A 26,844-nucleotide genomic window follows, 5' to 3' on the forward strand; every position below is an offset into this window, starting at 1 on the left:
TCAGAATGAGACTCGGATATGGTAGGGAATGTTGTAATTATCCAACTGGTAATTTAAAACAACTATGATTAATATGCTACAGAAGCTAATGGATAAAGCAGACAGCATGCAAGAACACATAATATAAGGAGAGAGATGGAAATTCTAAGAAAGAATAAAAAAGAAATTCTAGAGGTCAAAAACATTGTAACGGAAATGAAGAGAGCATTTGATTACTAGAAAAAACATGCTGAGGAAAGAACTGCTGAGCTTGATAATATCTCAATAGAAACTTCCAAAACTGAAAAGCAAAAAGGAAAAAGACTAAAATCATTAAAGGAGCATAGCCGAGAACTGTGGGCAATGACAAGAGGTGTAACATAGGCATAACGGGAATAAAAGAAGGACAGAAAGTGAGAGAGAAAAAGGAACAGGAGAAATTCTTGAAGCAATAACAACTGGGTATTTCCACAAGTTAAACTCAGATACTAAGTGGGATAAATATTTTTTTAAAAAGCAAAAACAAACAGAAAAACCAAATGTAGGCATATTATATTCAAGCTGCAAAAAAGACAAAGAAAAAATCTTAGAAGAAGCCAGAGGGGAAAAAAGCTCCCATAGAGAAGCAAAGATAAGAACTGCACCTGACCCTTTCTCAGAAACCATGTAAGCAAGAAGAGAGAGCAGTGATATATTTAAAGTGTTGAGATGGAAAAAAAAAATAACCACCATAGAATTCTGTACCCTATGAAATTATCCCTCAAAAGTGAAGGAAAAATAACACCTTTCTCAGACAAAAAGTGAGAAAACCTATTGCCAGCAGATATGCCTTGAAAGAAAAGAAATTATTTAAAAGGAAAATGATATAGGTCAGAAATTCAGATTTATGTGGAAATAGAATAAATGAAGGTCAAATAAAAACTTTTGCTTTTCTTATTCTTAATTGATCTTAATTGTTAACCATTTGCTCAAAATAATAAGAGAATAATGTATTTGACTATGAGTGCTTATATATATGCCTATGCATTCTTACATAAGTAGGAATGAATGACAGCAATGATACAAGAGATGGAAGGGATGAATTAAGATTGTCTTGTTATAAGTTATATATACAACCTATATGCTTTCAAATAAAATATTCAATTAAACCCACAAGAGACAGAAAAGAAGACAAAACAGGATCAAAGAATAAAGGCAATAGATAGAAAACAATATCAAATATGGCAGATACTGATCCAACCATATTAATAATCAGTTTAAATGTTATTGGTTTAAATATACTAATTTAAAAACAGAAATTATAAAAGTTGATAAAAAAAAAATAAGACCAATTATATGTTATCTATTTCGGCTTTATTGACTATGCCAAAGCCTTTGACTGTGTGGATCACAATAAACTGTGGAATATTCTGAAAGAGATGGGAATACCAGACCACCTGACCTGCCTCTTGAGAAACCTATAGGCAGGTCAGAAAGCAACAGTTAAAACTGGACATGGAACAACAGACTGGTTCCAAATAGGAAAAGGAGTAAGTCAAGGCTGTATATTGTCACCCTGCTTATTTAACTTATATGCAGAGTACATCATGAGAAACGCTGGCCTGGAAGAAGCACAAGCTGGAATCAAGATTGCCGGGAGAAATATCAATAACCTCAGATATGCAGATGACACCACCTTTATGGCAGAAAGTGAAGAGGAACTCAAAAGCCTCTTGATGAAAGTGAAAGAGGAGAGTGAAAAAGTTGGCTTAAAGCTCAACATTCAGAAAATAAAGATCATGGCATCTGGTCTCATCACTTCATGGGAAATAGATGGGGAAACAGTGGAAACAGTGTCAGACTTTATTTTGGGGGGCTCCAAAACCACTGCAGATAGTGACTGCAGCTGTGAAATTAAAAGACGCTTACTCCTTGGAAGAAAAGTTATGACCAACCTAGATAGCATATTGAAAAGCAGAGATATTACTTTGCCAACAAAGGTCCATCTAGTCAAGGCTATGGTTTTTCCAGTGGTCATGTATGGATATGAGAGTTGGACTGTGAAGAAAGCTGAGCACTGAAGAATTGATGCTTTTGAACTGTGGTGTTGGAGAAGACTCCTGAGAGTCCCTTAGACTGCAAGGAGATCCAACCAGTCCATTCTAAAGGAGATCAGTCCTCGGTGTTCTTTGGAAGGAATGATGCTAAAGCTGAAACTGCAGTACTTGGCCACCTCATGCGAAGAGTTGACTCAGTGGAAAAGACTCTGATGTTGGGAGGGTTTGGGGGCAGGAGGAAAAAGGGACGACACAGGATGAGATGGCTGGATGGCATCACTGACTCGATGGATGTGAGTTGAGTGAACTCCGGGAGTTGGTGATGGACAGGGAAGCCTGGCATGCTGTGATTCATGGGGTCGCAAAGAGTCGGACACAACTGAGCGACTGAACTGAATTGATATGTTATCTACAAGAGAATCACTTCAAATATTCAGACACATGTCAATTAAAGGTAAATGGATGAAGATATATACACTGCAGCTGCTGCTGCTAAGTTGCTTCAGTCGTGTCCCAGTCTTTGTGACCCCATAGACGGCAGCCCACCAGGCTCCCCCGTCCCTGGGATTCTCCAGGCAAGCATACTGGAGTGGGTTGCCAATATATACACTACACTAATACTAATCTAAATAAAGCTGAAGTAGCTATTTTAATTTCAGACAGAGCAGACTTCAGGGCAAGGAGAGTTATCAGGAATAAGGAAGGGCATTACATAAAGGGCTTAATTCTCCAAGAAGATATAACAATACTTTAATGTAAATGAAAGTGAAACTGAAGTCGCTCAGTCGTGTCCAACTCTTTGCAATCCCATGGACTGTAGCCTACCAGGCTTCCCCGTCCATGGGATTTTCTAGGCAAGGGTACTGGAGTGGGTTGCCATTTCCTTCTCCAGGGGATCTTCCCTATCCAGGAATCGAACCCGGGTCTCATGCACTGCAGGCAGAGGCTTTACCCTCTGAGCTACCAGGGAAGCCCCAGTTTAATGTAAACCTGCACTTTAAAATTAGAGTGTCACAATATATGAGGTAAAAACTGATATAACAACATCCTTCTATCATAAACGGACAGATTCAGCAGGCAAAAAATCAGGACATAGCTGAACTCAATAGCACTATCAATCAACTGAATAAAACTGACAGCTATTGCCTACTTCATTCAAAAACAGCAGAATAGAAATTCTACTCAAACTCACACTCAACATTAATAAGACAGACCACATTGTGGGTCATAAAACACCTTAACACATATAAGAAATGATAAAATGTATGCTCTCAGACCACAAGAGAACTAAACTAGAAACCAATAACAGAAACATGACTGGACAATCCGAAAATATGTAGAGGTTAAAAAACACACAAAAGGGGAAAAAGAAATTTTAAGATAAATTTTACAATATTTTGAACTAAATAAAAAAAAATTATCACACTTTGTGGGATGCAAAGTATATAGTGCTTAGAGGGAAATTTATAGCACTGAATGCATATATTAGAAAAGATCATATAAGAGATTAGATAGAAGAAAGATAATTACATATGCTTCCACATTAGAAAACTGGAAAAAAGGAGAAAATCAAATCCATAGTAAGCAGACAAAAATAAATAATAAATATTAGGGCAGAAGTCAATGAAATTGAAATCAGGAAATTACCTAGTTGTTTTCCACAAACTGAATCATTGAAAAGATCACATTAGATTATTAATAATAATAATAAATAAAATTGATACACTTCTAGCCAGGTTGAGGAAAAAAGAGAAGGTACGAATTACTGATATAAATGAAAGAAGGGACATTATTACAGATGTCAAGAACATTAAGAGGATAATAAAAGATTATAATTTCCCTAAATTTGATAATCTTCATGAAATGGATCAACTTGTTGAAAGATACTATCTGCCAAAACTTATACAAGAAGAAATAAGACAATCTAAATATCCAGTAAAGAAACTGAATCAACAGTTAATAACCTTCCAAACCAGAAAACAAAAAGCCCAGATGGCTTCATTAGTGAATTTTATCAAATATTTAAGGGAGAAGTTATGCCAGTTATCTGTAATCTCTTCCAGAAGGCAGAAGCAGAAGGAATACTTTCTAACTTGTTCCATGAAACTGCATTACTCAAATAGCAAAAGCAAAGACATTAAAAGAAAACTACAGACCAGTATCTCTCATGAACTTAAGACGAAAATATCCTCAACAAACATTAACAAATCAAATGCAAAAATGTATGAAAAGAATTGCACACACCATGTCCAACGGGATTTATTCCATGTAGGAAAGGATAATTTGATACCTTAAAATCAATTAATGAAATTCATCACATCAATGGGCTAAAAAAGAAAAATCACATGATCCTATTGATTGATGACAAAAAAGCATTTGACAATATCCAATACCTATTCATGATAAAAATTCTCAGCAAAACTGGAAATAAAAAGGAACTTATCTGACTTGATAGAGAACATCTAAAAAAGTCCTACAGCTAACCTCATGCTTAACGGTGAGAAACTAGGAGTTTTCTGGCTCAGACCAGAAACAAAGCAAGAATGTCCTCTCTCACCAATATTTTTCAACACTGTAATGGAAGGCCAACTTAATGCAGTAAGACAAGACAAGGAAATAAAGGTATATAATTTGGGAAGAAATAAAGGTTTTGTTTGTCCTAGATGACATGATAATTATACAGTATCATTTACATTAGCAGAAAAAAATAAAATACATAGGTGTAAATCTAACAAAATATGTACAAGATCTAAATGAAAAGAACTACAAATTTTGATGAAAAAAATCAAAGAAGTAAATAAATGGAGAGCTATTTCATGTTCTCAGATAGGAAGACTCAGTAACACCAAGATATCAGTTTTTCCTTACTGATCTACAGATCCAACAAAATCCCAATCAAAATCATAGCTAGTTACTTTATAGATATCAACAAACTGATCCCAGGTTTATATGGAGTAGTAAAAGTCCCAGAATGGACAACACCATATTGAAGAAGAATAAAGTGGAGGACTGACACTACCTGACTTCAAGACTTATTATAAAGCTGTCATAATCAAGATAATATTGGTGAAAGAACAAACAGAAAACCCATAAACAGACCCACATAATTATAGTCAACTGATCTTTGACAAAAGAACAAAGGCAATAAAATGGAGAAAAGGTAGTCTTTATAACAAATGTTGCTAGGATGACTGGACATCCATTCATTAAAAAAAAGGACTCCAAACACAGATCTTTTACAAAAATTAACTAAAAAATTCATCATAAACCTGAAAGTAAAATGCAAAACTATGAAAACATAGGATAAGATCCAGATGACTTTGGTATTGCAATGATGTTTTAAGCTATAACACCAAAGGCACAATTTATGAAAGAAATAATCGATAAACTAGACTACATTAAGATTAAAGACTACTCTGCAAAGAACAATGTAAAATAATAAGAAAAACTACAGGCTAGGAGAAAATGCAGAAGATGTAATGGATAAAGAGGGTTATCTAAAATATACAAAGAACTTTTAAAATACAATAGTAAGAAAACTAACAATGAGAAAAAAAAAAACGGGCGAAATATCTAAACAAACAACTCACCAAAGAAGATATGCAGATGACAAGCAAGCTTATGAAAAGATGCTCCATATCACAGGCCGTTAGGAAATGTGAATTAAAGAAATATCTCTACATACTCATTAAAATGGCCCAAATCTGGAACACTGCCAACATCCAGTGTTGGGGAGGATGTGGAGCAACAGTCTTCATAAAATGCTACTGGAGATGCAAAATGGTGTTGCAGTTTTGGAAGACAGTTTGGTAGTTTTGTTTTTTTTTTTAAAAAAAAACAAAACAACATACTCTTATCATATGATCCAGTAAATTACACTCGTTGGTATTTACCCAAAGGAGATGATAACTTAGGTTCACACAAAAACCTGGACATGGATGTTGATAGCAGCCTTATCTGTAATTGCCAAAACTTGGAAGCAACTAAGATGTCCTTGTGCAGGTGAATAGATTAATACACTACAGTACATCCAGACAACGGAATAGTATTCAGCACTAAAAAGAAGCCATAAAAAGACATGGAGGAACTTTAAATGCATTTTACTAAGTAATAGGAGCCAATAGGATAAGTCTACATACTGTATAATCCCAACTACACAACATTTACTGAAGACAGTGAAAAGAACAGTCGCTGCTGGCGAGCAGGCAGGAGGGAGACAGCAAGGATGAAGAGGCCGAGCACAGAGGGGTTGAGACTAGTAAAACTGTCCTGTGTGACACCACAGCGGTCCTGTGTGACACCTTCTCCAGGGGATCTTCTTGACCCAGGGAGCAAACCCAAGTCTCCTACCTTGTAGGCAGATTCTTTACCATCTGAGCCACCAGGGAACCTCTTAATTTTTTCTACTACTTTGCAATAGAATCTTTTCTACTTCCTATATGGCTGGACTCTGCTTCTGACATACTCTTTCCCTCCCAGGTATGTCATCAGTTTAACAAATGTCTCTCATGTGTATAGTCTGTCCATTGCTGTCCTCGCCCCGATGCTGCCACCAACTGGCTTCCTACTACTCAGTCCCCACCTCTTATAAAAAAAAGACTGAGCGTCTTCGGTAGACTCACCTAGGCTGAAAGAAAGGACACTAGCACTTCTGGTTTGCTCTTGCATGACTGCTTTATTTCAGCAAAGAGCATTTCTGTCATCTTCTTGATGACAATAAGGATAAATCAACAGGAAAAATAAAATTTGCAAACTTATAATGTACATAATAACAAAGTCTCAAAACATAAAAGTATGGAATTTAAAAAATAGACAAGTTTATGACCAAAGTGGGATATTAGGGGAAAGAAAAAAAAACTAAGTTGGGGGAGGGGAACACACATATTATTTTTCAGATGGCTTTATTTTTTTACCCCCAAAGCAAGAGGGCATTTTTTCTCTTTTTTCCCCTTCTTTTCAGGGATTCATTTCTGTATACTTTTATGAGTCAATCAAGCTATACAAACTATATTTTTAATAACACATGATTGTGTATTATATACCAAATTACCCTACAGTATATGTAATTTTTACTTTACACATATATTTTCATTTGCCTAAAAGAAATATATATATCTTAAAATAAAAGTTTAATTTATATTAAATTATTTAAATTTTCTCCAGTGTTCCCAAATTACATAAATGGGTAATTGCTATGCAAATTATTTTAATATCAAAGAAAAATCACAAGCGAGTGGTTACTTATGTTTATAACATTAAAATGCTGGTGTTAATATTAGCATTTAATTTTTAAATGAATTTAGAATTAAAAAAAGGTCCATATAGTCAAAGTTATGGTTTTTCCAATAGTCATGTGTGGATGTGAGAGTTGAACCATAAAGTAGGCTGAACACTGAAGAACTGATGCTTTCAAACTGTGGTGCTGGAGAAGACTCTTAAGAGTTCCCTCAGACAGCAAGGGGATCAAACCAGTCAATCCTGCAGGAAATCAACCCTGAATATTCATTGGAAGGACTGATGCTGAAGCTGAAGCTCCAATACTTTGGCCACCTGATGCGAAGAGCTGACTCATTTGAAAAGACCCTGATGCTGTGAAAGATTGAGGGCAGGAGGAGAAGGGGACGACAGAGGATGAGATGGTTGGATGGCATCACTGACTCAATGGACGTGAGTTTGGGTAAACTCCAGGAGATGAAGGGAAGGACAGGGAAGCCTGGGGTACTGCAGTCCATGGGGTCCCAGAGTAGGACATGAATAAGTGAATGAACAACAACACAGAATCAAAAAATAAAGGTGGAACTGTACAGGTAGCAATCAAAAAACAAAAACATTATAGCAAATGTCATGTTAAGAAGTCCATTTCCAAAATATACATGCTATGCACTACAATTGGGAGGAAAGATTCCTTATGGAGGATATGTAAAAGAAAAATTTAAAAGACCAATAGAATGAACCACACTAAAACACATTATTTAAGGACATACAAAAGCAAGTCAATGAGTAGCAGAAGTTACTTGCAATACAGATAACTTACAAAGAACTTGCATCAAGAGTATAAAAAGAAAAAAAAAGAATATAAAAAGAACTCTATGTTAATGTTTTTCCAAAAAGGCAGATCAATATAAAACTGGCAATAGAAGTGAATAGGCTCTTCAAAAAGAGAACATACAATGGTAAAGAAATATACAGAGAACTCAAACTCATTATAATCAGGGAAATGCAAACTGACACCACAAAGAGATGCTACTACACACCTAATATAATGACTAAAGTTAAAAAGTTGACAATATCTATGCTGGCAAAGATACTGATCAACTGGAACACACATATACTGCTGTTTTCCAAGTGCAAACTGGTAGCGTAAGTGGGTTGAATGGTGACCCCCTCAAAAGGTACGTCCATGTTGTATCCCTTAGAACCTGTGAAGGCAAGTTGATTTGGAAAAAGAGTCTGTGACTATAATGAAGTTAAAGATCTTGAGATCATTTCGGATTATCTACTAGGCCCTAAATCCAATGACAAGAGTCCTTATAAGACAGCAGAGAAGACACAGACACAGAAGAGAAGGCCATGTGAAGACAGGCAGAGACAGGATGAGAAAAAGAAGGGATCCTCCCCTATAGCCTTCAGAGGGATTTCAGCCTGCTGATACATTGACTTTAGACTTCTAACCTCCAGAATTACGAGCTAGTAAATGTCTCTGGTTGTAACCCACCAAATCTATGGTGATTTGTTATAGCAGCCCTAGGAAATGAATACAGGCAGTATCTAGTACAGTTGAACATACACATTCCTTGTGAATGATCAATTCTACTTCTATCCAAGAGACAATGAGGCATATATAAGACAAAAATATGAGAAGAATATTCATATTACCATTATTTGCAACAGTCCCAAAGAGAAAACCACTTAGCTATCCATCAAAAATAGGATGGAAAGATAACCTGTGATATATTCATTCGACTGAATAATATACCGTAATCAAAATGAAAAACTGCAGCTACACACAGCATGGATTTATCTAATAAACTTATCCTGAACACAAGAAGGTAACACAAAAGAATTTACTTTCATTTATATGAAGTTCAAAATAGGCAAAATTAAGCTACAATGTTAGAAGTCAAAATAGTACCCTGGCAAAGTGGGGATGGAATGGTTTTAACATACATAATGTTAGAACTTTGCACCGCAAAATAAGAAATCACAATTTCAAACACATACGGAACATTTATAAAAATTGGCCACTTCAATGACAAAAGCAGCATTCTAAACAATAAATGGTGAGCTATACAGTGTCATATTTATGGATGGTGATATTTAATAAAGTTGAGAAACAAACCTCAAATTTACTTATACGTTTATTAAAGTCCCAATCAAATTTGTGTTTTGGAATTTGATAGGCTGATCTTAAAATTCAAGTGAAAGACTAAAGGACCAAGAATACCCAAGAAAATTCTGAAGAACAATGAGATAGGTAGATTTGATGCTCCAGATACGTAAACTAGTGATTTTATAACTTCTATATTGCTACAGGAGTAGTAAATAGATCAAATAGAGGGCCCAGAGGAAGACTCAGGCCTGTAATAAAACTTGATGCACATCTCCTATGTCACTAATATCAGTGTGAAGGAGGACTATCGAAAGAGCTGACAAAAACAAAAACAAAAAACATCCGTTTAACGTTCTTGGAGAGCTACAAAGTAGTCAAGAAACACAGGTCAGGATTTGGGGAGGGACAAGTCTGGAGGAATGAGCCCAGGTTTGGGGGCTACTTTCCCAAGGAGTTATTTGCTGATTCTGGAGATGGCAGCTGAGAGACTTCAAGGGATGAGGCTCAGTGAACCATGAGGGATCTCGCAGGCTATGCACTAGGAGTGAGGGTATGTCCAATGCCCCTGCAGGCACTTCAGCTCAGGTCTACGGCCACCAAAAGCGCTAACACGACAATATCAAGGGTTGGCAAAGATGGGAAGCGACAGGAACTTTCAGGCATGGCTGGTGGGGCTGTAAATTGGTTCATTCACTTTGGAAAATACTTATATTTTCCAAATACTTTATATTTATTTATATTATACTTTATATTATATTTATAATACTTATCTACTAAAGTTGAAGATATGTATTCCCTAGGTGCCTTCAATTCTACTCCTACGTAGATAGGCAACAGAAATGCAAACCAAGGTGCACAAAGAGACTTTTACAGGAATATTCACAGTAGCATGATTTGTAATATTCCCCTATTGGAAACACACAAAAAGTCTATGCTTAGTAGAATGGATAAACAATTTGTGGTATTTTTAGGCAACAGAGTACTATTTGGCAATGTATTGATAAATGAATCAACTATATAAAATATATATAGCTTACAAATGTAACACTGAATAAAAGAAGCCAGATATCAAAGTTTACACAAATAGCATTTCATCTGTATAAAGGTCAAAAAACACACTATTTGACTCCCTTTGTTTAAAAGTTAAACACTAGTAAAAACTGTGGTGTTCAGTGATACATACTAAAGCATTAAAACTAAAGAGAAAAGCTAAGACGACATGACAGAACAGTGTTTACCTGCTGGCGGAGAGGCACTAGCAGGGCTGTGGTGGTCTTGCAAAAAGCAATGGTCTATTTCTTGACAGGGGTGTTGGACACACAGATGCTTTGTGATAAACCAATATGCAGTACATTTTTAAAATTTGTGTACTTTTCTTTATATACATGTGTATCTTTCAATAATTAAAAAGGTAAGAAAACATCAGTGGATATGGATGATGGATATTATCATTCCATAAGTGATACTGGATCAACTGAACAGAAATATGGCAAGAGTATATCAAATCTTTACTTCCTATCACACACAAAAATCAACTAGAGGTGTATAAAAAACCTAGGAAAAGCAAAAATCTTTTAAATTTTACTAGAAAATATGGGATATATCATCATATTCTATGGGGTAAAGTTAATTCCTATAACATGAAGTCTAAATACACAGCTTGTATTCATCATATTCTATGGGATAAATCATCATATTCTATGGGATAAAGTTAATTCCTGAAGAAAATACAATAATATGATCAGTAAAAGCCAAGAGTGAGTTGACCACATTATGATAAAAACTCTTCTCTAAGATAAAGTGAAAAGACAAACCACACATGGAGAATTTTACTGTATCACTGAAATAGTTTATAAAAACAAAGGTAAACAAAATCTACTTTACTGACCATTTTTGGTTTTATTCTTACATCAAGTTATGTATTTAGACTTCATGTTACTGGCCTGTCACAAACTTTGATGTTACAACACTGACTTACACTGAGATAAACTGGCTTTAGAAATTCTGATATTTGGTTTCCTGGAAGAGTATTTTACAGATACAATTTACGACCTCCTGCAGCATCTCTGTACAAAGTTGCTGGAACAGTCACTTGGAGGGCTCTGTCCCAGGAGAAACTTTTTTTTTTAAATAGACAAAGTGAACCCTGTAACAGACTATGATTACTTCCTTTTATTGGTTACTAAGAGACACTTGACTAAATCTATGAACTACCACTGGAAAGCTACCTAATTGTGTGGTTTTATTTCAATTCTTAATCTCACTCTCCAATCCTTACTGTCTTTTCAACCAGATTTTTTAGGTGATTTATTTTATCCTACTGTGTGTATGTGATTATGTACACACACACAAGCAGATATACACACAGAGAGACGCATATAATATTAATATAAAGGAAAAATCTAATATATGTTTATTAAAGTTTATAATTTCTGTTGATCAAAAGATATCATTAAGAGAATAAATGGCAAGCTACAGAGTAGAATAAGACGTTGGAAATACACATAACAAAAGGCTCAAACCCAAGAATATAAGCAACTTCCAAAATTAGTAAAAAAAAAAAAAAAAAAGATAATTCAAAAGAAAAATGAACAAAGTTGGTAGACAGCAGAACTAAAGTTCCAATCTGATGCCTTATTTTATTTTACTTAAAAAAATTATCATTTTACTTATTTTTAATGCTATCACTTAGCAACAGTGACAATCACTGTTTACACTTTGGTCTTGGTAGAAAATCTTCTATTTCCTTTCTTTTTTCAGGGGAAGGGGTGGATGCTAATAACCTTCTCTATATAATACTTACATATATATGCAATTTGTTGCGATTACAGAAATCAGATTATACCAAATACAGTATTTTACAATATTTTCCATTAAATTAATAAAAACCTATTTCAGAGATTATACTAATACAGGTTGCATGTAAAGTCTTTAAAAGATCTGCAATATACATCCACACAGAAAGTATCCTTGTGTATCTACTTCCCCACACCCCTACCAGCACCAAGTTCAGGCCTCTGGTTCAGACTCATAAACGGTGATCAGAACACTTCCTCCTGGCTCCCTTCAAGCATTGAGAACAAAGAAATTAAGAAGGAGCAAAATAATGAGCAAACAGAGAATGAAAAGGGTGTGTGATGGCATTTAGAAAAGAAACAAGTGGCTGAAAGTGAACAAAGGAATGAGGAAATGGGAAAGGGGTTAATTTTTTTTTTTTTAAGTAGGACATCTTTCAGGGGTATTCCTATTAATCAGGCCATGACTCAGAGATAACTATACTAATGACTGAGGAGCAAGATGTAGTTTCTGACTTCATAATTTGATTGAGAGTGGATAAAGGCGGGTTAGAACCAATCCCGCCAAGATTGGATACCTTAACTTTAGCTCTTACTTTTGGAGTTTGGGTTTCTTCTCCTCAATTTTTAGTCAGTTTCCTCCCCCCAGAGGAAAATTTTATCTGAGAAAAATTTCCAAACTTCACTTGGAGTTTTTAGAGCAGAACAAAGCATGTGCTTCACACTTTCAAAGAAAATGTTCAGGCTTTGGTTGCAGTTGAATAATTTCAAAATGGCTTTATTTAAAGACTTCATATAAATATGAAAAAATTTATAAAGACATTTTTAATCTATAAAGAAAGCTGGGAGCAGAAGAATTGATGCTTTTGAACTGTGGTGTTGGAGAAGACTCTTGAGAGTCCCTTGGACTGCAAGGAGATCCAACCAGTCCATTCTAAAGGAGATCAGTCCTGGGTGTTCATTGGAAGTACTGATGCTGAGGCTGAGACTCCAATATTTTGGCCTCATTTGAAAAGACCCTGATGCTGGGAAAGATTGAGGGCAGGAGGAGAAGGGGACGACAGAGGATGAGATGGTTGGATGGCATCACCGACTCGATGGACATGAGTTTGGGTAGACTCTGGGAGTTGGTGATGGACAGGGAGGCCTGGTGTGCTGTGGTTCATGGGGTTGCAGAGAGTAGGACATGACTGAGCGACTGAACTGAACTGAAAGACTTCACAGAGGAGAAATATCTGAAGGAAACGCACATTTTACTGTTTGAAGATAGTTTAAAATCACAAGAGCAATACAGAAACTGAATGATTGGTGAAGGATCTCTGGCTGATCTACTACGAGTATAACAAGAGCTTAGAGATGGAAAAGAGTGGTTTCAATGCCTTGCAGGGTCAGTATTTTCATTCTACCTCTGTGTTCCTGGCTACATTTTATAGCTCCTCTTGCTTTTTCTCTGAGCTCGTCCCTAACTTCTGGAAGACACTGTGAAGCAGGGGAAAGAAAGCTGGTCTAGAAGGGCAGGGGAATGGGACCCTGAATGATCTTGCCCATGGCCTTAATCTCTCCATTCTCAGCAAACCTGATCTCTGCACAGGAGGCCAGCCAGTGAGATCCAAATAAGTAATGGTTTAAACAAGTTTTGAACAGGCATTAAGTGCTAAGGTATTACAAATGTCTACGCTCTCCTTTTACGTTTTTTTTTTAATCAATTAAGCAACGCTAAGAATCACATTTGAAGAATAAATGTTTATGGGAACCAATATTGGGGAATCCGTCTTGGTGCAAAGGAGGACCTGGGATATAGGAAACTATCTCAATATTTTAATAAAACTAAAACATAATTTATTGTGACCATTTCAAGAGGATTAATGTAATTTAGAAGCATACACACCCTGCTTATTTAACTTATATGCAGAGTACATCATGAGAAACACTGGGTTGGATGAAGCACAAGCTGGAATCAAGATTGCTGGGAGAAATATCAATAACCTCAGATATGCAGATGACACTACCATTATGGCAGAAAGTCAAGAACTAAAGAGCCTCTTGAAAGTGAAAGAGGAGAGTGAAGAAGTTGGCTTAAAGCTCAACATTCAGAAAATTAAAGTCATGGCATCCGGTCCCATCACTTCATGGCAAATAGGTGGGGAAACAGTGGAAATAGTGGCAGCCTTTATTTTTTTGGGCTCCAAGATCACTGCAGATGGTGATTGCAGCCATGAAATTAAAAGACGCTTACTCCTTCAAGAAAAGTTATGACCAACCTAGAGAGCATATTAAAAAGCAGAGACATTACTTTGCTAACAAAGGTCCGTCTAGTCAAGGCTGAGATTTTTCCAGCAGTCACGTATGGATGTGAGAGTTGAACTATAAAGTAAGCTAAGCATCGAAGAATTGATGCGTTTGAACTGTGGTGTTGGAGAAGACTCTTGAGAGTCCCTTGGACTGCAAGGAGATCCAACCAGTCTATCCTAAAGGAGATCAGTCCTGGATGTTCATTGGAAGGACTGATGTTGAAGCTGAAATTCCAGTACTTTGGCCACCTGATGCGAAGAGCTGACTCATTTGAAAAGACCCTGATGCTGGGAAAGATTGAGGGCAGGAGGAGAAGGGGACGACAGAGGATGAGATGGTTGGATGGCATCACCGACTCGATGGACATGAGTTTGGGTAAACTCTGGGAGTTGGTGATGGACAGGGAGGCCTGGAGTGCTGTGGTCCATGGGGTCGCAAAGGGTCAGACACGACTGAGCGACTGAACTGAACTGAGAAGCATACACTCAAAAAAGAAGTGTTGGAGAAAAAGAGTCCGAGTTTTTGTGATTCTATAAAAAGCTTGGTCTGTTAAGACAGTCCCTGAGTGAGTATCTGAGAAACAACAACATATTAGTGCTCAGATATTCACATAACAGAGAACCACAAAAACAGGATTAAAAGATGGAGTTTGGATCCACACTGATGACCTGAACTATGTTATGCAAATGCTTTATTGTGTTTTCTGGACTTTCATGGACACTGAAATAATGTACATGTGAAAGGATTACAGCAGAACAGCTGGCTCCATGCTGGTATGCTCTCACAGGGAAACCACGACAGCAAAAGGAATATGGAAATCAACACAGCTCTACAACCCTGATTATGCTCACCCACTGTTTGACCTCATATTTCCTTCTTCCAAGAAAAAAAATAAAGAAATTCATTCCCCAAACTCTTGGAATACAGAATCTAGACAGACAAAAGCATATCTACATAAAAATTCTGAGGATGAATACATAAAGCTTTAAAATATTAAAAGCCAAAGCAATAACCTAAAATAAAATACGTCCTTTAAGTGCTTTTGCTAGTGGTCTGCAATGCGTTTTCCACAGTTCTCCAAGATAAAAAGCAACTGTCAGCATCCATTCCCACTTTTTTCTCATGAATATATATCAAGGGAAGTACAACAAAGTCTGCTTTGGATTAGAGTTATGAACATCAGATTTCAAAAGAACACAATGTTTTAGGAGTTTATTCCAGCTTTGTCTCACCAAATACTAAAAATGTGGGGAAAGTAGAATTCTATAGTTCTGAGTTTTGTTAAAGATTTAAGAAAGTAGAGAGGCAATGACATTTTCATATATTATTCTAACTGGAATATAAAAAAGAATAATGGACTACATCCTGACATTTAAAAATACTTTTGATAGTGTTTCCCAATTACCAACAGTGATGACTATGGATAACATGGATGAAGAAATTAATGAGCAGTATTATTTTTTCTTATTATATTTAAGACCATCTCTAGTACTATCAATCAGACTTGACTTGATGTTTGAGAAAAGAACACCATAAAATTACAAGGTAGGCTTAAAAAGTATGCACAAGCGATTAGGGAGTCCTAATGAATAGTAATCGATTTATTATTTTAATTTGCAGCATAAGACATCACCACAGGAATCAAGAAACTGATGTATTTTTAGATGTACATACGTACCTATACATTGAATGGCAAGTTACTGTGGAAACTTTCATTCTGTGGAAACTTTAACTGGATTTATGTGTTAGAATTAGCTGATGAGTTGCAAGTTTTGAAGTGGTAAACTCATTAGCATTAAATCACAAAATATATTTCTTTATAAATATAATGCATTTATCTTATATAAAATATGTATTGGTAAACATTTGTTTTCCTCTAGCTATAGGTAAATAGTGGCAAAAGAAATTAAATTATGCATGCTTCTTATATTTTCTGTGTAGCTGAAAACATCTTAAAATTTTATTTCACTGGACAGCAAATTAAAGAAGAGAAATGACGACCTTTATAACTAAGGACTTTCTCTTCTCCTACTCTCTATACTGACAAAGGCATCTTTCTTTTTATGAGGTCCTTTAGGCCAGTGTCAATTTTTCCCCCCATTTCTGTATCTCTTTAGATACCCTGGTATCGAGCACATAGTAGAATGAGCCCTCGAAATATCTTTTGTCTTGATTCAACATTCAAATAAGTAAAAAATGTTGTCATGTTCTTCCAAAATATGTAATGTCTTTAAAATATTATATCCAAAGATTATGGAATAACAAAAAGATATAAAAATAAAAATACATGTTGAGATATCATAGCTAAAATTCTGATGGCGACTGCTTAACTCAAAAGTGTGATAATTCTCATATATCTTATACTTTGCAGGCACTTTGTGTTGCAGAAGGCAAATGGTGATTAAACCTCATTATTAAAAAGAAGTCCCTTAAATAACAAGATATACATGAAAAAGAAAAAAGAACTTCTTTGGTTCAAAAGCCATATACTTGTAACCCAGGAAACATTTGAAATTTATGAATAGGTAACTTATCTCCATATGGGATATTTGTTCATCAACTTTTTATCAATCTTATATACAAAAGAAATGCTAAGGAGGACTGGGTCTGTATTTTAATGGAAATACTAACACCTGGAGAAAAATAAAATATTTAAAAGGACCAAGAAGCCAGAATTCTTGTGTACCCCCAAAATGTACAAAATAAGAAGTACATTTTAATATGCCAGATCTTATTTTAATCAGCCTTTGGGGATTTCTCACGTCCTTCTCTTTATTTTCTACCCTATTAGGATGATATTTAACATCTGCTATTGGCATGTCAGTCTGCAAACTCTGCCTCTAGCAGGAAAAGAATGGTGTCTTCTCCATTTCCCCAATACACACACTGCACTCCAGATCAAAGTCACAGCTTTATATGCCCCTTAATTATTCCCCACAGTCAACTCTGACTCATGATGGCGCCTTTATCATCCTAAAAATCCTTATTTATACTTGTTAGAATTTCCTGCAATAGGGAGATGACAAGCCTGAATCAGCTCTCCAGACAGTCATATCAAGGATGCTTTTTCATTCACTCAGTGCTTTGAAGAGATAAAGTTATGCAATAGCCTCCAGAATTCTGTAAGAGCAGCGAGGCCACATCACCAGGACACTTCTTGGCTCCAGAACAAACTGATTTAGAGCCCAGCTGCAAAATCACTCACATTTGCCAAGAGAGATTTTGAGTATTCTTTGGGACCCACCCCTCACACAAACAATGATTCAAACAAAATGAAAACAAAACAAAACAGGCTGACTCACTCCAGCACTCTTAGCTCCATCCTGTAGGAAGAAGGCTATAGAATAGTGTGATGATTAGCCTAGGGATTTCTTGGTTATTTTCATTTTCAGAGCCTCTGTCTAGTGTAAAAAGTATCAAATAGGGTCTAATTAGACCTGAACACACAGACCTGCTCAAACATCTTATTGTTCTAAGTGGTACAACAGAGTTATTTGGGTTATTTAAAAAATTCTCAAATCAGTACTCAAGAAAGCAATAAAGTCAGTTTACCCCAAGCCCTGTCAGTTATTTGTATCAGATATTAAAATGATAATCCATTGCCTGTTCACAGAACACTCACCTCATTGTCTGACTCCACGAGAACTTGATCGTATTCACTAAGCGCTACTAGAAACATGATAGAGGTGACGTTTTCAAAGCAGTGTATCCATTTTCTTCTCTCTGACCTCTGGCCCCCTACATCGACCATTCTGCAAGGTTAATAACATTCATATTAATAGCACATAAAGAAAAGCATTAATATAAATACAGCTTTACTTATAAACTTAAGAAATATACTTTCTGAAGAGAATGGTCACCAAAGTCAATTCAATTAATATTTATTGACCATCTACTAATTTTCTTTTACCCAAAATCAAAGTCAAGACATTCCACATAACAAATCATTGCAGTTACTAAAAAATTACCTGGCATGTATGAAAATTATGACTTTGTAAAAAAAAAAAAAAGAAAAAGAAAAGAAAGAAATCCTGTGCTAAGCCAAGCAAAGAGGGTGTTTTATTTGACCAGGCACAGAAGAGTCAGAAATAAAATGAGTTTTATTTGTGCTCAGCTCTAATGGCAAATACTGTCTTCAGTTTCTTTTCCTATAAAATGAGAATGAAGATCTTCATGTATTTCTCAAGGAAGCTAGAAATGTTACCCAGAAGCTAAAAGTATTACCCAGAATGAATAGCAGTAGTGAAGGAGAAAGTAATAAATTTTCATTCTGTTTTCCTATGTGAATTTAGGCTAGGTTAATCAAAGGCATTTAAAAGATGCAAGATGCCATACATTTCAACATGAGTGTGTAAATATTCAAGTAAATGCAAACACAATCCCACTGATCTTCAAGCATTTGAGGCTGTTTTTTCCTTCCAATATTGACAATAATTTGTGCAATCATGCCGACAACACGGTGCAATAAGCCTTATGCACAAATCAACTTGCTATGTTGCTAGAAGTCATGAGTATAAAATTAAAATGCTGTAAGAAGCCACCATATGAATTATTTCAAGAATTTGTTTCTTACACATCAACTCTGTGCTAACTCATTGCTCAGGAACCAACATCAATTAACTTGAATGCTAATGTACACATGAAAATATCTAGCAGAACTTAATATTGAATCAAAGTTTCTTCAAACTGTTGACTAAAATGTGCACAACGTTTACAAGATAAATATTTTCAGAAAATGAGAGTTTTAGGTACAAAAGTTTGAGAGGTGGGTTCTGAAAGTGTGTGTTGAGACTGCAGTTGTTCTTGGTGTCTTCCTGGCTCTCAGTGTCAAACCTACATTAAGAAATCAAGGATGTTCCAGTGATTGTTTTGAGAAGTTTTCATGAAAGAGATATCTGAGGGGCAAAACAATGGATCCAGGGAGATCTATGAACTACAGACATCAAAACTAGATTCTTAGGTCTTTATAAATATTAAAATGCTGGCTCTTCTCTGGTGTTGAGTGAATAATATGTTCATTTATATGAAATCCTCATTCCCTGAAATCCTGTCATGCTAAGCTCTATAAGCTTTTGATTGTAGCAAGAAACTATTATTCTGTCATTACTTTTATTGAAGTACCAAAAAATGTCCTTTAAAAGCTAGTGCACAAAATGAAGGAAACAACCTCCCAAGATGGAATAGTGACATGGTTTCAGATTTCACTAATCATAAAGCAAAGAGGAGATGAAAATCTCCATGAAATGCTACATGTTTTCTGAAAATATTCTAGCAAGGTTAGAAGCAGATGGAAATGTGGTGTTTCAAATTAAAGATCTCTAAATGCTATGAACTCAAAACTTAATCCAGAATGCTGAAGATATAAGGAACCTTAGTGATCATTTAATGTAACCATTTTATTGATGAAAAAAATGATGCTCAGAAGTTCTTTCCGAAGTGTCACCCTCTTTATGGATATGTGTAACAGAGTAGTGTATGGCAGCCAGATGCCACCGCAGGTGCTGAGACTGATTAGAATAAAACACACAGTGCTTTGCAGGCGATGATGAAGGACCCGCTTATCAGAGTAACATGGCAGAGTTACCGTAGAAGTTACATTAACTCCCACTTCACAACCCTGTGTTCTATGTAGCTGCCTTAAATGGGATGGGTTCTTCCAAGTAACTCAACTTTCTAGACCCAAAAACATATTCACACGGTTTCATTCCTCCATGTACCATGTGGCTTGTATTCTAACTAAAAGTACATCTGAGTGATTGTGTAATAAGAGGTTAAATGAAAGCAGTCTTATTTTTTCTCATCTTGAAAAAAATTAGACTACTTCTGCTGAAGACCCAGAAAGAATAGCAGTAGTGAAGGAGAAATAAATAAATTTTCATTCTATTTTCCTATGTAAATTTAGGCTAGGTTAATCAATGCATTTTTAAAACCATGTAGTTTTAAATTTTTGAAGCAACTTATTTTGATTTCACTGATTTCTAAGTGATTTAATCTGAAATAAGAAACCTGTTCATGCATTTTTCTTCTACTTCCTCTCTCAGGGACACATTACTTCATTTGTGTATCTAATGATAATAATTGGTATAAAGGTGTTATTGTTTTAAAATCTATACATGATTTCAATATATATTCGCCAACGTGCTCTAGGTGTTTAAGAGCTCGGAAGTGGATTTTATGGACTCAGTTACTACCTGAAAATGACACTTTGTAAGTCGAAGGGGTATTCGATGATCCCTGTGGTGGGGACTCGAACTCTGAGCACATCTTGTTGCGTAGGCAGGTAGGCAGGGTCGGCAACGCGGTCCAAGTCATTAAGATAGCTGGAGGAGGGAAGACACAGTAAGAACATCAGTGACACCATCACACATGGCCTGCTGGTGGAGAAGGAAGGGAAACAATGCATCCTAAGAGAAAAGAAAGAGAAAATCACAAAGTGACAGATGCAGTCAACCTTCCGCAAGTCAGAGCAAGGTTGTCCATCTATGATGGTACGGTTCACAGTATTTCTCATTTCTTCTCTTACAATCAAACAGAACCCAGACCAAAAGTAAAGGGGGAGAAGAAAAGAATTAAATCAGTCTCCTGCCCTCTACTTGTTTAGCAGGTCTGGTGATTGAAGTTTTAAGCAAATAGCTTTTTAATTATTTACACAAATGTTATTTGTATAAATAAACAGATAACAGAGTGACACATAAGGTCAGGATGCATTTTTTTTTTTTTTTTGCTTTTTTACAGAACACCAGAGTCCTTTCCTGGAATGTATTTCCTTATAAGACAAGAGTATACTATGGCCTCAACTCTATCCAAAGTTTGAGTCATTCACAATTAATGTGAAGCCACAAGATTTCTAGCTACTGAGGCATCAATATCTAAGGCCAGATATTCCCAGTGTATAGAATCATCACACCTAAACTTTAAATTTATCTGCTTATATAACACTTCTCCATTAAAAAAAAAAAAAAGCTTTTTCACTGTGAAATAATTTTAGGCTCACAAGCAGCTGCAAAAATATTACAGAGAATTCTCCTGTGCCCTTATTTAATTTCCCCCAAAACATCTTATGTGACCATAGTACATTATCAAAACCAGGAATCTGACACTGATCCAATAATATTAACTAAACTACAGACGTTATTTAGATTTTGTCAATTTTTACACACACACACACATTTTTGGAGGGTATATACAACTATGAAATTTTATTTCACATAAAGATCTGTGCAATCACCACGACAATCAGGATACAGAATTGTTCTGCTATCAGAAAAACTTCTTTATGTTACTTATCCCAATTCTAACCCCTGGCAACCACACACATGTTCTCTATCAGTAGAGTTTTGTCATTTCAAAAATGTTATATTTTATTCTCTAAAATTACAAAAATATTTGCAACTGTGAGAATCACATAATTGGTGAGAAATCACATAACTGATGAGAAACAGGTAAATATAACTGTTCTACATGGTATCCTCATGATTTCAAAGAGACCCTATATTCCCTTTGGCCCTGAAAGGGATGGAGCACAGATAAGATTTCAAAACATGCAACTACAAAGGATATACAGAAAGTAACTAACATGTGAATAAGATTTAAAGAAAAGGTAGAACCATTATAGACACAAAAGAGACTATATCCTCAGTACCTTTATGCCCACGAACAAGACAGAGTGAGTTCTGAGACACAGAACAGGGAATGTCTGGTGTGAGGCATAACTTAGCAAGAGCAGGAATACTCAGTTGACATGACCTATCCAGGATAAAGACTTTGTCTCACCCTCAGTTATTCCTTACTACCTAAACGAGTGCCTGGCAAATAGTACTTTGTGATTATTTGCGGATTGGATGGATGATTTCCTATGCTGAGAGTTAGTTTTAACATTATTCAAATATCCTTCTTACTAGTGGTGTTTCCATATCAATGATACAGTTAAATTTGAAACTGAGTAGTGAAAAAAATACCATATTAAGTCTCTAAGATTCATGGGATCCTAAAACAGTACAGCCAAGTCTGGCTTTAACAAAGAAATAAATTACCGCCTTTTTGCAGCTGTATCAATTCTTTAAGACAAAAAAGTATTAGTCTAGAAATTTTTAATACAAAACAACTAATGAGTATTCTAGTGGCCTTACCTCAAACACATCAATGATGCTCTAGCTGGCAATTAGCTCTCTGCTGACTGATAGGAACCAGCCTGATACTTTTAATTATTACAAAAGTAGCTAGGGGACAAAAGGAGGGAGAGGCTGGGAGAATATGAGCTTGAAAGGCAGGAAAGAAGTATAAAAATGGACTGGACTCCAAATTTGAGGCAATTTCTTGGCACAGTCTTGGAGGTGCCTGATGGGGTTAATGAGTCAATGTTCTGGGAGGTGGCCTGTATCTCATTCTACAGATAAACCAGCTCATCACTCCATAAATGTAAATATAACTGGTTACTCTGTATAATGGAGTATTCTGATTTACCAGGTACTAATTTGAAAAACTTGAAATGAACATACATTTTGAAATCTGCAAGATCATCATTTATTTAACTATCATTTACAAAACTTTAATTGAGAGGAATCAGAGAACTTCCAGTTCCCATTGGCAAGCTTGTTTAGAAACAAGCTGCCCAATAAACCACTTCTACTCACTTCACCTTATCCAGAGGTCAGAACAGAAAGTGACCAAGTCTTGTACACAAGGTGTTCATGTGTTCCAGTGGGAAGAGAAATTGTGGCTTTCTGCTTCTTGAAGATGAACTCAACAGAACACGCATTGCCACTTTGTTTTTAAATGTGCATTTTGCACAGAGGGCTTCCCAGGTGGCACTAATGATAAAGAACCCGCCTGCCAATGCAGGAGACATAAGAGATGTGGGTTTGATCCTTGAGTCAGGAATATCCCCTGAAGGCATGGCAAGATCCCCTGAAGGAGGGCATGGCGACCCACTCTAGTATTCTTGCCTGGAGAATCCCCATGGACAGAGGAGCTTGGAGGACTACAGTCCATGCAGTCACAAAGAGCTGGACATGACGGAAGTGACTTAGCATGCAGGCGCATGCACTTTGCACAGAATTGAAAGAACCAGCATATGAAGTGGGAGATTTCCTGTCACACTGCACGTGAGAACCTTGCAGGTCTCTCTCTCCAATTCAGAAGGGGAACTGAGCTCTGGGAAAAACATGTTGGAGTAAGAGAGAGTCAGGATACACATCTGCGACTGAAAGCCACTGACCTGAGTTCAGAGGCTGCCCTAAAAGTACTGTCAGTGGTGTGTCTTCCTGAACCTCAGGCACTACTGAGATAGTAGCTAAATATCTGAAGCATTCACACTTGCAAGAATATTTTCCCCCTTCATCTTTCTTTTGCTACCTTTCAATATAAGCATAGTTCAGATAGTAACAACATCAACCTAACAATTAGCCTATACTGGGCACCTGCTGCTTGCTAGGCTCTATTCTGTCCATTCATTGCCCAGGTTTCAAAATATTTCAAAGCAAGGAAATGGTCATTAAAGATTCTCATACATTTCCAATTAGCTGAAAGCAAACTGCACTTCTTGTCTGACATTCTTGTTGTCTTGCTTCAGTTGGATGGTGGAAAGAAAGGTCCAATTCACTGATGTAGTCCAACAAAAGAAAAAAAAAACACAAAAGGAACTGGTATCAAGGTCTGCTAGTTGCAACATACATTATCTAGAACTGGGACCAAGTCAAACAAAATTCAACCTAGAACACCCCAAAACAAGACTAGAAAAACAGAACAACAACAAACCCTCCAACCAAACAAAAGACATATGAACTCTCTTCTCCTACAGGAAGATCTGGGTGGCTCAGAAGCTATACCAGGACTGAAGAGAGGCCAATGTGGACAGCTTCTACCTGCATTAGCCTCAATCCCATGTGGCCCCCTCATCCCGGGCTTCAGGACTTGGGAGGGACTCACAGCACCTCCTGCATTTCACATTTGTTTAGGGAAAAAAGCCACTCTATTCCTTTAGAAATGGAATTCTAGCACGATAAGACTAGTGCATGCTCATTTGTTGATTCTCATCTCATTCTGAGAAGAGGTAACAATGGAATAATCTCTTAACTGAATTGCACTTTCCACCGAAGCACCTCCTATTTGGGAGGAAAATTTTGATGGAATATGGGAGGGATGGGTTCATGCTGGATTATTCCATTCATTTAACCTGTAACAGAGAAACACTGAGGTCTGGACAAACTTATATTGCAGAGTAAATTCGGAGAGTTAATTATAGCTATAATTTGTTTTGTAGGAATGATTTTGAGTGGCTGCTGAGGTCATTCTTGGGATGTTGCTATGGTGACAGGTACAAGGTACATTTCCAAGGCAATGTGTATGTAACAAGTGGCTGGTAGTAGCTCTTTCCTGATGTCAGAGAGAGAAAACTCCATGGTTCACATGGGACTTATTTAACTGTCTAGGAGTGAACACTTATTTAGGATTGTGCTAGAAAATGGGACGTTTAGTCGATTAAACTCATTTTACTCCAATCCATTCATGGGGATTTAATCACTTGTCACTGCTTTGAGACACTTAATAATTGAAAACTTTATAACTGCTTTAAAAAAAAAAAAAAAAAACTCAACATTTTCCCCACAGATGACTGCCCATTTAGGGTTCTCAAACTCCATGGGGTCAGGGACCATGACTCCCTTTGTCAGTGGCTGGTCACAAATACTCCACCAAGGGACTGGAACATAGCAATTGCTCAACATGTGACCCAAATTAAAACTATTTTATAGAAAACACTGTAGTGGTTAGAAAGGTAGGTTATACCTTCTAGGAGAAAACAAAAGAGGATGGGGGTTGTTAGGTACCCATCTTCATGTAACTACCTCTCTGGGTTATTAGGGGCCTGCATTGTGCAAGAACCAAATTCTGAATTAACATGACTCTGATGAATGTAAAGACAACACAGAAAGGAAAGGCAGTATCCATTTAACTTCATTGAGTTGATGTGCTTCCTAATATTCTTTTAGGGCCTGGCCACTGAATGATATAATTGGTATATCCGTTTTATGCCTATCAGTATCAAGCTTTCAGGCCCTGGAATTCACTCTAATCCAGGGCAAACAGAGGGAGTGGTCCCTTATTAACAGATGATTGTGACACAATATCTTTAATGGAAGAAACAGGCTTCTGATGGTGTTCAGTGAAAAGCAAGACAACAAAGAGACTAGTGTTTGTAAAAGTTCCATGGTTCCTTTCCTACCATGAAAAAACGCAAGGTCATTCTGAAATTCAACAACTATCTTGATGGGAGCTGAGGAAATGAAGGTCCCCAGGATATGATCCCTGCTTGAAAGTTTACCAACTTGTGGGAAGAAAAGGGTTATATGAAGAGGAGGAACAGGGAAGTTTATCAGGGAAGGAAAGAATGTGTATATTGGAAAGAGTCATTTTCTGGGAAACTTTCTGATGTGTCTCTAATCCTTGGGGATTATCCACGAAACATCCTTCTCTTGCATGACTGATTTATATGAAAGACTTAAGAAAATGATGCCCATTTGTTTATAATTATACTTTGTAATTGCTAAATTCCTTTTATACTTAACTTCAGGATCCCATCTCTGGTTGCAGAACAATAATAAATTCATAAACAGGATATAATCCATTACTTTAAATGATAAAAAATATATGGGATAAACTTGAATATCACTATAATAATATGCTCCAAATTAAATATGGTATCTCTCTTCTGAATATTTTTAAAAGAGATTCCTTATTTTTTGACAAATTTGTCAGTAACAATTTTGAAAATGTTCGTCGCTCAGTCGTGTCCAACTCTTTGAGACCCCATTGACTGCAACCTGTCAGGGCCCTCTGTCCATGGGATTCTCTAGGCAGGAATACTATTTTGAGTTGACCTTCAAATTTAATTTATGCTCCAATCTGACATGTAATGAGAACTTCTTTAAAGTAAAAAGAAAAAGTCCTACTCTACTACCTATGACTAGAAGGATAATTGAAATCTAAGCCAAGAATAGCATAGAAATTAGAAATTCAAGCAGTTTTTTTTTTTTTTTAAGGGAAAGAAACATGAATAAAATTTTGAGATGACTCAGTGAGTAAACTGTACCATATTACAGCCAGAGTTAAAAAAGTTAACACAAGTATTAGGCATACAAGCCTATACCAAAAGGGGGAAAGAACCTATGGGTGGTAAGTAGAAAAAGAAATCTCTGACACTGGGTCTAAATCCAACCAAACACAGTAAGATAACTGAATATAGCACCTTGGAGCATTTAATGTAACAACACTATGGCCCATGTATTGGGGTTCTTTAACTCCTATGTAAGAGCCTCCTACCAAGGCTGTATTAATAAGAGATTTGCAGTTCAAGTCAAATATTAAGATGAAGCCCTGGCACAGAAAATGATTCTGGGTAGAATTTTACATTTTT

The 26,844-nt window shown here is 36.3% G+C and overlaps 1 protein-coding gene across 2 annotated transcripts in view; it reads right to left on the minus strand.

Annotated features, from left to right (window-relative positions):
* The window catches only part of LOC147367068 (guanine nucleotide-binding protein G(q) subunit alpha), a 315,174-nt gene that overhangs the window by 61,146 nt on the left and 227,184 nt on the right, over window positions 1–26,844 (minus strand). For both annotated transcript variants that reach the window (XM_086415620.1, XM_086415621.1), the window contains exons 4-5: window positions 20,624–20,752; window positions 18,055–18,184 (exon numbers count right to left, since the gene is read on the minus strand). In XM_086415620.1, the coding sequence (XP_086271746.1) occupies window positions 18,055–18,184; window positions 20,624–20,752 (259 nt within the window). The remainder of the gene's footprint in view (window positions 1–18,054; window positions 18,185–20,623; window positions 20,753–26,844) is intronic.

This window comes from Bos grunniens, chromosome 8 (genome assembly GCF_055505025.1).
Source record: "Bos grunniens cultivar Pamir isolate PY7600 chromosome 8, Bosgru_T2T1.0, whole genome shotgun sequence".
Taxonomy (NCBI): Eukaryota; Metazoa; Chordata; class Mammalia; order Artiodactyla; family Bovidae; genus Bos; species Bos grunniens.